Raw genomic sequence first — 13,431 nt, 5'->3', positions numbered from 1 at the left:
GTAGTCACTGAGTTTCTATTTCTACTTGCAAGATACAATAGAAGTTGACATGTTTGATCCCTGACCACAAGGAGTTCACAATCTAGGACAGAGAGAGAGAGAGAGAGAGAGAGAGAGAGAGAGAGAGAGAGAGAGAGAGAGAGAGAGAGAGAAGGAAGGAAAGACGGAAAGAAAGAGAAGGCAGACGAGAAAGAAAGAAGAGACAGGTAAGCAGGGAGGAACAGTAAGATGGTGAACTTGGGAAGAATGAAGCATGGAAGCTGGAGAATAGAGTGTAAATAAGAGGGAGAGAGCTAATTGAGTAATCAGGAGTTTCTGTTTGATGCAAAGATAAATGGGTAACTGCTAGATGTTTTGGAGAAGTAGAGAGACACGTGAATAAATATGCTTTAAAAAGGTGAACCAAGCAACAGAATGAAGTATAGCTAGGAGCAGGGAGGCCCATCAGGAGGCTGATACAGTAATCAAGCCAGAGACGGCAAGCACTTAGATCAGTGCAGTGGCCATCTGGATGGAGAAGAAAGGGTGGATCCGAAAAATGTTGTGGACAAGAAGCCAACAGGTTGTAGCAACACACTGGATGTGAGAGGTAAAAAAAGAGTGAGTAATCAAGGATAATGCAAAGAAACAGGGAGGATGCTGACAACGTCAACTGTGATAAAAGTTTGGTAGAGATCAGACTGCAGGAGGGGAGTTCAGTTTCTGACATACTGAGCTTGAGGCATCAATGGGACATTCACATGTCTGGCAGGCAAGAGGAAATGTGAGGGGGCAGATGGCAGGGTGCGGGGAGGTAGGGCTAGTGAATTGTGAGAGCTGAGCTCCTGGGGAGGGAGGGAATATTAAAGTGAGAAGGGAGGGGGGCCCTAGAATTAGGGGGACGAAAGGGTAAAGAAGACCTAGTGAGACAGAGAAAAGCATTTACAGTTTTAAAAAAAAAACAGATGCAAGATTTATGCCTGTTTTTTTGTGGAGAACATTTTCTTAGAAAAAGATTAAAGAATGTAAAAGCAACGAACAGCAAATAAAGGTGTAGTTCAAAGGCACTACATTCAATGTCTTTGAATGAGCTACACTTTTAAGATTTACTTTGAATTAAAAAAATATTTTCAGGTTAGGAAAGATTCTTCCAATATTTTGAAATGTGATGAAAAGATTCACTAATTTAAGCACTTTTCATACAGTCAAACTTTGTCAGTTAGGAGAACCTGCAACCAACTCAAATTTCAGGAAAACACTGTGGTCAGGCTGATGTGTTTGCGGGGCTTTTACTCCTGTTTTTAAAAAAGCAGTTACACACTGAGCTCAGTCAAAATGAATACCTACTGCATTTTTAAGTAACCAAAGAAAATCACCTCTCCTGCCTACTCAGGCTCTAAGAACATATAATTTTCATCACTCAAATGCATGAACCCTTCTTTCCTACATACAGTGGGTCTCAGTTAAAAGCAAGGGTTGGTGATTTCCCCCAAGGGGATTGGAGGAAGCCTACGGGCAGAGGCCCCAGTCATCCTAAATCCTGAGTCAACGTCAGTGAGCAGCCGTGATTATGGGCAGTCCTCGGCTGTATGGCGCCCCGGTTACCACAAATGGCACCTCTGCTTACGAGTGAACCCCCTGGTTCGACTTTACAACCCTTGCCTCATTTGGGACCCTTGCTCCACCTGGTTCCAGCATGGCCAAGTGGAAAGAGCCCGGGCTTGGGAGTCAGAGGTCATGGGTTCAGATTCTGGCTCTGCCGCTTGTCAGCTGTGTGACCTTGGGCAAGTCACTTAACTTCTCTGTGCCTCAGTTACCTCATCTGTAAAATGGGGATGAAGACTCTAAGTCCTATGTGGGACAACCTGATCACCTTGTATCTACCCCAGTGCTTAAAACAGTGCTTGGCACATAGTAAGTGCTTAACAAATATCAACATCATTATTATTATTCCACCTCAGCCCAGGGCAAGTCACTTCCTCTCAAAGTGATCTGTGCTCAGGTTTCCACTTCATTCATTTATTCAGTGATATTTATTAATCCCTTACTGTATGCAGAGCACTGTACTAAGCACTTGGGAAAGTGACTCAGAGTTCCCCGGGGAAGTGACCCCGACCTGCCCTTGGCTCTCTCGCCCCACCTCCCTGCTCCCTGGGCTCAGCCCCGTCTCAACATCTCCCTCACTCTATTTCTCTTCTTTACCTTTTTATCAGTTGCTGAGGCTCCCCCTCAGGGATCAACCCAGCAGCATTCTACCCTTCCACAACTTGTGGTCCCTGCCTTGTGGGATGAACTGGGAACAGGGCAGCCCATAAGGGAGTGGCCCGAGGTAGCTGCCCCCCTGCCCCGCCCGGCCTCCACAGCCCACCCTATCCCCCAGATTTAACCGGCCCAGAAAGCAGCCGGGGCAGGCGGCAGGTGCAGCAAGGTTCCTGGTGGAATCCAGGGCCAGCAGCATTTTAAGAAAGACAAAAATAGAAAGAACAGAAATAGAAGGGTGCAACTTTGGGGGCTGCAGAGAGGGGCAGAAAAGCCAAGGGCTGGGAACCAAGGAATGGAGAAAGCAGAGCTGAGTTTGATGGGCAATTGTCGTTTACCACACTACCTATTTTTGTAAGATCAACAAGGTAGCTCAGCACCCCTCTTCCAGCCTCTCCCTCCTCCCTCCTCTTTAAACCTTCTAATTACAGGTTTGAAAACTGTTTCCCCATTAACCCACTGCTAAGGTGGGCTACCTGTTCTTCTGCCCTCCTGTCCTCTAATCCAACCCTGCAGTCTCTCCAAAGTCCTCCAGCTTTTTCTTGTTAGTTAAAAAAAAATTAAATCAAGTACTGGATAGTGGGAGGGGGAGTTGGGGATAGGAGGCTTCTGGGGGGGCCATTAATAATAATAATGCTCCTCTGAAAAAAATTGCTTTTCCACTTCAATTGTATTTATTGAGCACTTTCTTCGTGCAGAGCACTGTACTGAGCACTTGGGAAAGGCCCAAAAGACACGATCCCTGGATGCAATTTTCAGAAGCCAATTGAGTTGTAAGGGTTAGGATTCCCTGTGTGCCAGATGCCACCCCCTCCCCGCTACTGCTCCACCTGACTTAGGTCACATCCATGATCCTTACTGTTCTTGATTTGTAAAGTCAGAACAAGAATATGTCAGAACAAATAGAAGAATGAAAAACTAAACTTTTGTTATCTTATTATCAATATAAAAAGAAATGCAAAAGTAAAAGTTGCTAAACAAAGCAGTATCTTTTATATTTTAGTTAGATCAAGGATGCAATTTTTCACTATCAGTTAACTGAACATTCTCAAAATTCTGGCAGCCAAGTTCTACACAAAGAAATTCTTTAACACTGAGAACACTAGATTCTGAGAGATTTACCAAGGTAGCAGACATTATTTAATATGGTCTGGTCTGTGAAAAGAAGGTATATTTGGCAAGTGTTTTACGTTAAAGAGTGGTCTGACAGCCTTCGATTGATAAAATTTGAACAAGGCCTTTCAAATAAGTTAGAATAGCAAAAAAATGAATCTCACTTCCCAGAACAGAATGATAAGGACAGTCGATGGCTAACTCTTAGCCATTTGAGGACTGACCATGAACATTCAAGAAAATTAAATAGCAGGTTCAAGTAAGCTATACGTAAGGGGCTGGAAAGTCCACTTTTGAACTGTATTATTTGTGCCACCCTCAGAGAGGACCAGAAGGGAACCAAATCACTGGGCCAACTTTGGCATAAGATGGCACCTGGGGAGGGAACAAAAGAGCAAGCACTGAAGAGAATCTTTGTCCCTGTATTCACCTTTATTGAGGAAACTGCCAGTATGTAAGAAATATAAAAGTAAATTAGACTGTGAGTCCCACGTGGGATAGGGACTGTCTGACCTGATTAACTTATACCTACTCCAGCATTCAGAACAGTGCTTAATACATAATAAATGCCTAACAAATAATGATAAAAATGATAACTAAGTAACAATGCACTAAATGTTATTTATGTGGTGGAATAAAAAATTACCAATAAATTCCTTTGGGAAATGAATGCTGGGTTTAAGGCTTGACAGTACTTTTCCCACACTGGCCTGAAGACGGTAAGTGTTTCTTTTATTGGTTTTTTTTTTATTTTTAAAAAAGGGTATTTGTTAAGCACTTACTATGTGTAAGGCACTATAATAAGCCCTGGGGTTATTAAACTAATAACTAATCAGGATGGATACAATCTCCCATACAGAGCTCACAGCCTTTATCCCCTTTTTACAGATGAGGTAACTGAGTCATAGAGAAGTGAAGTGACTTACCCAAGTCACCCAGCAGCCAAGTGGAGGAGCTGGGACTAGAACCAGATCCTTCTGACTCCCAGGGTCTATCCACTAGGCCACGCTCCTGCTTCTTTGAGGGCAGGGAACTGTGGGTTCTGATTCTCTCATACTCCCTCCACTCAGAACGCCTCAATAAATGCCACTGATTGTTGACTAACTCATTTGTGACGTCCACAAAGGTTCTTAAAAGCTAAAGATTTATTTCTCTATTGCGACCTTTGTTCATTTAGATTTTAAAAACCTTCTGTGATGCTACATTATCACAAGCACCTCCAGTTAGTTTTAGATGCAAGGGATGGGGAGGGGGAAAAATAAAAAGGGCTATCTCCCTTAAAATCCTATGGTAATGTCAGTTTAGCCAAAAGTCAAAGAACCAGGTACTAGAAAGTAAAAATCCAATCTCAGCTTTGAGGCTAATTATCTTAAAGAAGGTATTCATTCTGTCACTCTGGAACTTGTTTCTATGGGAACAGAATGGTACCGGAACACCTGTATATGCCAGTTGAAAAATCCAAGGGATTTAAGGAGCATTCCTAACTCCCCACCATTCCTCTTTTAGAATTTCACTTCCAACCTGCTACAAATTTTGAATGAAAATTTTCAACATGCAACGACCCTAGCAAAAACTGGGAGGCCCAGTGGCGTGGGGGTGGGAGGGCCATATTACCTTACACAAAATTGTAATCAGACCCTCCATACTGTTAACAGTCCTCAGAGAAAAGTGATTTAAATTTTATCAATTTCTTTCTAAACACCAAAATGGCAGAAATTTGACTGAACTTGAACAAATAATTTCATCTTTCTGTGGGTCAATTTCCCAGGGTTAGGAAAGATATCAATGCCTACTTTCCTTAATTCACGGGAATGTTTTGGGTATTTTTGTTAAAAGGACTTGCACTCAACATATGAATACAAGGTAAAATATCCAATCCTGGTATTACTAATTGATTATGGTAGTATTTCTTCGATAATAATCACTTGAGTATAGTCTGGTGGACAAAGGTGCTTGGTGATTGGATAAAACATTTCATTTAGTTCCCAAATCAGTTATCCAGAGTAATACAAAGAAAAATACAAAATAGAGGCATTAAATAATTTCTAGGTGTATGATTAACTGTTAACTTAGTCTGTTTACTGTTATATTGTACTCTCCTAAGCATTTAGTACAGTGCTCTGCACAGTAAGCGCTCAATAAATACCAATGAATGAATTAAAAAAAAAACCAGTGGATCACAGTACAGATAGTCTCTGTGCATTTAGTAAACTAGTCAAATCTTTGTAAGATTACACTCTGTGTTCAGTGAAAATATACTTTTGTCACATTCTTTAAATAAAATAATTTGAATAATTGAAAATCCAAGTGTCTCTCAACAGGATATTATCTTTAGTGGAACCAATTTGAACAAACTTCACATAAAGGAAAAATTACACCTTGGCTGTTGTCACACATTCGTGCATAACTTTTCTTCCGAAACTGCTTCATGCTTTATCCAGAGCCACACTTTGTTCAAAGAACATTTCCTAATTGCCCAGCAGGATTCGATTCAAAATGTGTAGTGAAAATATGGACCAGGCAAGAACAGACTAATAACCTGTTTGCCAATCAAAACTACCCTGTTCACTTGTACTCTAATTTCTCTCTGCGAGGCTCATCCTCCCTATGTGTACAATGCAATAAACTTTTGGATATAAGGCCCAAGGACAAATATCTGAGTCCAAAATTTCATTGACAACATAAATTACAAGCCTCCTGGAACTTCTGGCTAGAAGAAAAAGGGTTTAGAATTCAGACTTGAACAAATAAACACTGGTTATAAGGGACTGTGATTAATTCCCACCTGCGTATTCCCTCACAGCACTTAGCACAGTGCTCTGCACACAGGAAATGCTTAATACTATTACTACTATTTTCCACTTTCTGAAGGCAGAGGTTGTTTGCATAATTAAGCCAAGGAAGGTCAGCCCACCCCATTGTTTTGGAGGCTGCACTGCCCTGATCTATGCATGCAAGCACGATTACATCAGGGTACTGACTCTGGCTGAGGGAGAAAAAGCCACCGAGTCCCACACTCGAACCAGAAATCCCAGCACAAGACTAGGAATGTGGTTTAGCACTTGGGGAGGGCTGGGGTCTGCCTGGGCCCACCATCCTTGACAGCCTCTAAACAGTTCTACCTCTGGAGGCAAGGAACTCCCCAAACTAGGAGCCATCACCGCCCAGAGAAGAGCCCCTCCTCCTTCCCCACTTGCCAGATTTCCCAAAGGTCCACCAAGACACTTCTTCTGGCCAGACTCTGCTGTGACTCCTCCTGGGTCCAGTCAAGTCCCAAGAAGGCCCTGGAACTAAACTAAACCTCTGCGTGTCCAGGAAACGGACAGATACAACCAGGTTTGGGAGAGTCCTACAAGGCCAAGTCCAGGCCTGGGCCACCAGCAACGTGGCTGGATTTGGGGAGAGCTCATCCCCTGGCTAGGAGCAAACATTACCCTTCATTCTTCTTGCCCCCGCTCCAGTAAAGGCAGTGGGTTTAGGACAGTGTGAGTCCATAGCACTGCCACTAATGTGGTATCTCCCTGGGCTGCAGAATCTATCCACCTATGCCTGTGCAAACAATGACCTCTCTTGCCAGAAGGGTTGGCTGAGGGTCCCTTAGAGTCGGGCCTGGATGCGAAGGTCCTAAAGGTTCAGCTTTGGCCAGGTCTTGAACTGAAGCCAGATCTCAACTTAAAAATCCCACCCACTCCCACTAGATTTGAGATGTCCCTGAGGTTAGGAACTACTGTACTGTACTCTCCTAAATGCTTACTACAGGGCTCTGCTTATGGTAGACACTCAGTAAATACTGCTGACTGATCCCAAAGGGTACCCTGGGGCTCAAAAATATGGGGGATTCTGAGGAGTTCTTCAGGGGGCAGCTTCCACTAAACACAGCATTACTCCTGTACCATTGAAAGCTGATGACACTGTGATCTCGGAAACGGAGCCGGGTCACTATCTCTACTAAATGGAAAGGGAGAGGGGAGGAAGGGAGCACAGGCCAGTGAACTGGAAGTCCTACGGAAAAGGCCAAGTCCTGCCGCTCGCTCCAACGCAAGACTCAGTTGGGATTGTGGCCCCAACCTGTAATTGAAACTATGGCCAACACTCAAGGCCATTAGAGATAAGAGCTGTTCCAATGTAACCCACAAGCTGGATCCAACTGCTGGCTGCTTGATCCTGTAAAGTCAGTCAGATTTAGTCCTTGGGCTCCGTTTCCCTGATGTTTGGCATTTCCTTTTTTTTAACAACACTGGAAGAAATATCTTCAGATTTGAGTATCAAACGTTTATAGCAAAAACACATACGTTACCTTTAAATATGATCCATAGTATTTTGTTACATATGGACTATCACACTGACTTAAAACAGTTATTTCTTGCTGTATATCTTCTATCTCATCTTCTGCTTCCTCAAGGTCTATGATTTTTATAGCAACCACTTGTTGTGTCCGATTATCAATTCCTTTAAAAACTTCTCCAAAGGAGCCTTTTCCAATACGTTCCAATTTTGTGAAGAGTTCTTCCGGGTCAGCTCTATGATTCTGAGAACAGAAAGAAGATGGAAAAAAAACCACACCTAAATATGGTGGATTACAACTTTCAAAAATGAAAAGAACTAAAAAAGATTTGAAGTAAAAGCACAGCTGCAGTAAAAACAATTTACTCAGAGAGACAGTCACCTTATTTTACCTACCCTTTTGTGCATCAGCATTTTTTTGAACATGCAGATTGAAGTAATTTGGTCAAACCTGTTCCCAGGCGTGCATGATGTTTAGATGCACAAGAATCCTATGGCTAATTTCTGGGGTGCCTAGAAAATTCAGTTCACTTTCCTTCCATGGTAACCAACTTACTGGGAAAGATCCTCCCCGGAGTTGGAAACCAGCTGCCTCCCAGCCTCTCCCAGAGGCTTACAAGATTCCATACTTCCAGGGCTGCTGTTGTTGCTATTAGGCTTAAGAAAAAGGGCCTTTCCACTCATTCAGTTTACACTTTCTGTCCCACTTTTTCAAACACAGCAAACTCTCCAAACAGAAACTCCTCACTATTGACTTTAAACAGTTCCCTCCTCCCTCCTACCTAATCGCCCTGATTTCCAACTACATGGCAACCTGCACACTCAGCTCCTGTTCCTTGATCTCCTCTACCCTGTCAATCCCTCATCTATGGAACTCTTTCCCCCTTTATATCCAAGAGTCCACCACTTTTCCCACCTTCAAAACTCTCCTAAAACCATATCTCCTCAAGAAGCCTTTTCACACTCAGCCCATTATTTCACTTATCAACCCTCCCCTTTGCTTGGACCATGATCTTGGCTGTGTACCCCTTAAGCACTTTGACACTCTCCTCAGCCCCACAGTGCTCATAATCATAAAAATAATTGTGGTACTTGTGAAGCCCTTATGGGCCGAGCACTGCATTAAGTGCTGGGATAGACAAAAGATACTTCTGTGTATATTCTTATACTCAATTTCCCCTCTCCCTACAGTGCCTCCTCCTGCAGACTGTAAGGTCCTTGGGGACAGGGATCATGTCTACCAACTTTACTGTACTGAACTTTTCCAACTGCTCAATACAGTGCTCTGCACAAAGTAAGCACTCAAATACCATTGACTGATTGAAACTAATTTCCCTTAATAAAAACCACATAAATGCATTTCTTTAAATGCTAGAAGAGCTACTCCTACAGCTGAATGGAGGACCAGGTCCAGAACTCAAATCTCCTGTCAGTTTGTCAATAGTATTCGATGATTTGATGTCCCCCAGCACTCAGCCATAGACCCCTCTCCTGCCCCCCGGCCCCCCCAACCAGTTTTCAGACTGGGAAGCAGATGAGAAGACGGGGAAGCAGATGAGAAGATGGTGCCCTGTCTCCATCAGGCCCAGAGAGTGCAGGGCTCTAGGCTCAGCTTGGGCCTCCAACCTCAAGATCAGGGAACTGACACAAGGCTGATGAGTGCAAAGCAGTTCAAACAACTCAGACATCTCTCTATCTTCCCTCAGGGAAGTGGTCTGATATGGCAGCTCAGAACCTGCCCTAGGCACATAAGCCTGGCACAGATTAATATGATTTTCACTACGATTTTGAGGAAAACTACCCAATAACCTTAACCATGAACCCAAAGAAGAACTTTACTTATGTGATTTTAACTAAGCTAAATTTATGAAAGGGGGTAGAAAAGGAAAGAAAAGGAGTCTGAAATTCTGCTCCTCGAGCCACTGCACCTTATTGATTTATGGTTTTGTTTTTTAATTTTGTCTGTCCTTGGCTTTTTTCTTGTTTTACTATTTCATTATTTTATCATTCCTTACATATCTGTCACAAATCTTTCCCCGCTTATATCCTTAGACTGTCAACCCCTTTTGGACCAGGGACCCTGTCTAATCCCTACTTGTGTATTCTTTCCCAGCACGGTGCTTGGCACATAGTAGGTGTTTAATAAAAATATTACTACTGCAATACTTGAGAACTGACCTATGCAAAATAAAGAGTGTCAAGAAATCAAAGCCGGTAGAAAGGTCCTGAGGGATTCATGCTTTATTAATGCAGTTTTCATCATTCAATACCCAAATTAACCATATCTTGCTTCTCATGTCAAATGAAACTGAAGATCCTAAAACAAAGAAAAATCTGGCATAAAAGTTTTTTTTTTCTCTTCTGTGCCTCTAGCCTGATGGATTCTTTGTCTGAACTTGTTAAAAGATAAATACATCTTTTACTAAATGTTCCAAAATGCTAGTACAGTGCTCTGCCCACAGTAGGTACTCATGAAATGCTGTTGATGATAATTTAAGGACAACACTTTCCATGATAAGAAAATGGAAGAGTGAACGCAGTTATTTTACTGCTCCAAAACAAAGCCAATCCTGAATTTGAGATTAGGTTTTAGAGCCATACAGCCTCTCTCCATCACACAACTCTTTGGGTGTCCTCTACCTGGCTGTTGTCATCTTATAAGATTTCCTGAAAGAGTGGCAGGGATGGGGGTTGGTGGGGGAAGCAGGGGAGAAGAGAAGGAAGAGGAAGACCTAAGGGGTTACTTGCAATATGGTATTGATTTTTAAGAGAATCCTATATTTTCTAATTCTAAAAATACTAAAAATTTAGTTTTGGAGCATTCCGGTAGGTATGATTCTACGTGGTATAAAAGCTTCATTTGTCAAGTGACAACTAAGGAGACTGTAATATAAGACTACCAATTTGAAGAGAATGGGGGTGGGGGCCAAAAATTCATTCTCGTTAAATACTGAGCTTGTAGCACAAGAGAACAACGAAGAATGGCAAAGAGCTCCTGTTCCCCTTAGATCAGCAAAGTGAATCTAGCCTAAATCAATCAACGATGAAGCTGGGAGATGCAATTCCCGCCCCCAAGGAATTTACAGTCTACAGATCAACAACATTTATTGTACAAGTTGAATATACAGGAGCCTAAAATTTCCCATACACTAAATCCAGAGAAGAAAAACACAGCTGTAAAGTGATACAGTTTACATATGGAAGACAACAATAAACAGTGATGTTACAACCTTTAGAGATGAGTGATTGCTCAGGTCTTTTAGTAGGAACAAGCTAAAATGTCTAGAGAGTCTTCCCTTAACACAGAGCTGCATTCTTGAAGTACTCCATCATGTTAAAGAAAACTCACCTTTTAGTACTAATCCTACAACCCGCACCACGCACAAATGTATACCATTTCTCCAATTACCATGGTTGGCTTCAGATACTTTTATACTCCAACCCCACAGCACCTCTGTACATATCCTTATGTTCTATTTCCCTACCTGTAATTTATTTTAATAGTGGTCTCCCCTGGTACTGTAAGTTCCTTGTGGGAAGGGATTATGCCTATCAACTCTATTGCATCATAGTTCCCCAAGGGCTTAGTAGAGTGCTCTCCATACAGTTAAGGGCTCAAGAAACGCCAGTGATTAATTGATTTACTTCCAGATGAATGTTTTGAAAAAAAGGTTCCCTAGTTCTATGGTCACATTCTAGGTGCATTTATGGCAGAACTGACTGGTACTTGCCATCAATTCCTGGGACCTCCACTCTTCCAAACACATGCCAAAGAGGCATCCTATGGGTAATCTCAACAAGAGGCCAAAGTCTGACAAAAAACTGTCAGTTCTTTGTGGTTTTTTTGGTCAGGCTTGAATTGTCCTCTTCCTTTAAATGTGGCCTTTGCAAATGGGACCCGAGAACATTAAAGACTTAACTGTGAGAGGTTTTACATCCTGCTGGCACCCAGCCCTTGGATATCAATCAATCGTATTTATTGAGTACTTTCTGTGGGCAGAGCCCTGTACCAAGAGCTTAGGAGAGTACCACAGGACAGAATTGGTAGATACATTTCCTGTCCACAGTGGGCTTACAGTATAGAGGATGAGACGGGCATTTAGATAAATTACAGATACATACACAAGTGCTGTAGGACTCAGGGAGGAGTTAATAAAGGGTGCAAATCCAAGTCCAAAGGTGACAGAGAAGAGAGCAGGAGAAGAGGAAATGAGGGCTTATAAAGGGAAGGCCTCTTGGAGGAGATGTACTTTTAATAAAGCTTTGAAAGTGGGGAGAACGATGGTTTGTCGGATATGAAGGGGGAGGGAGTTCCAGGTAAGAGGCAGGACGTGGGTGAGAGGTCAGCAGGAAGATATATGAGATCGGGTTGGAGGGAAGTAGGCTGGGGTTAGAGGAGTGAAGTGTGTGGGCTAAGCTGTTGTGGGAAATCAGAGAAGTAAGGTGGGAGGGAGTGAGGAGACTGAATGCTTTAAAGGAGTTTCTGTTTGTTACAGAGGTGGATGGGCAACCACTGAGGAGTGGGGAAACAAGGATTGCTTCAGCAAATATCTTTAAGTTCCAAGCAAGGCAAAACTGTAAGAATTTTCATATGCTATATCAACAAAGTACTCTTCTAAATTACCTGATCTGTACATTAGGTTTTATTCAGATCAAGACTCATCTCCATGCCTCACAAAACTGACAAGGCAAAAAGGTTTCTCCTCAACTTGGTACCTGTTAATCAAATACTCCCCTTTCTTCAACTTCTAGAGTTTGGAGACAGGCACTCAGCAGTCTCATTCAAAAAGCTTTCAGACCTACACATAGAAGCCTCCATCTGTTTCTACAAACAAATGAACTCCCAAACTACTAATTCTCTGTACATAATAATAGGTCATTGTTTACACTTTACAGCACGAGACATGTATCCAAAGGGGGGCAGTAACTGCAGCTTGCAAAGGCGAAGAAAAGATTACTTATCCTATGTACAGTTCATTTTGTCCATTCTATCCATTCCTAGAATCTGGGAAGGATCCCACGTTTCCTTGTCAAAGGGAGCAAAAAAGAGTAGGTAAAAGAAACATTTTGAATTAATCTCAAATTGATTCCAAGAAATATATCCCCAAATGGAAGAACAAACATAAATGCTTAAGATGCTAAGACAAAACTTTTTCCGAGCTAAAGGGCAATGTTACCTTTAATTGGTCCAACTTCAAGTAACAGTTTTCACTAATGATTTTCCAAGAGCAAATGTGAGGCACTCTTAAGGCAATATACCCTAAACTTAAAAGAACTTGAATACGAATCCCTTCTATTTCCCCAAGGTTCCCTCTAACAGATTACACAGGTCCACTGGTGGGCAGGCCTCAAGAAATGAAAAACCGCAAATCAAAACCACAATATGGCAGAGAAGTGCAGACAAAGAAAAGCCCTTTAAACAGAGCAGGGAGAGGGGGATCCCTGGTGAGGATGGGGGAGTAGCTCCAGGCAGGAAGGAGAGGGGATGACAGCACACATAAATCAGGAGGGGTCAGGGGTCGCCCCTCTCCCAGGCCTGGGCCCACTAGGCTGGCGGGGGGGGGGGGGGGGGGGGCGCGCACCACTGCCATCATTCGAGCATCCGAATTGAGGCCCTCTAATGAACTGACAACACCCATAGGCACAAGCCATATGTGACTCACAAGCCATAGTCTGGCCACCACAGCTCAAGCCTAGCAAATGACTGTTGCTATTCTATTTTCAAGAATTCAGAGAGAGAGAGAGAGAGAAAGACGGCAGTTCACATTGCTTCCTTCCTCTCAACTTGAAAGATGG

The 13,431-nt window shown here is 42.7% G+C and overlaps 1 protein-coding gene across 2 annotated transcripts in view; it reads right to left on the bottom strand.

Annotated features, from left to right (window-relative positions):
- Positions 1–13,431, bottom strand: part of STK26 (serine/threonine kinase 26) — a 75,100-nt gene that overhangs the window by 18,635 nt on the left and 43,034 nt on the right. For both annotated transcript variants that reach the window (XM_029067372.2, XM_029067373.2), the window contains exon 2: positions 7,649–7,879. In XM_029067372.2, coding sequence (XP_028923205.1) covers positions 7,649–7,879 — 231 coding nt within the window. The remainder of the gene's footprint in view (positions 1–7,648; positions 7,880–13,431) is intronic.

Source organism: Ornithorhynchus anatinus, chromosome 6, assembly GCF_004115215.2.
Source record: "Ornithorhynchus anatinus isolate Pmale09 chromosome 6, mOrnAna1.pri.v4, whole genome shotgun sequence".
NCBI classification, from domain to species: domain Eukaryota; kingdom Metazoa; phylum Chordata; class Mammalia; order Monotremata; family Ornithorhynchidae; genus Ornithorhynchus; species Ornithorhynchus anatinus.
This window is presented reverse-complemented; position numbering and strand designations above follow the sequence as displayed.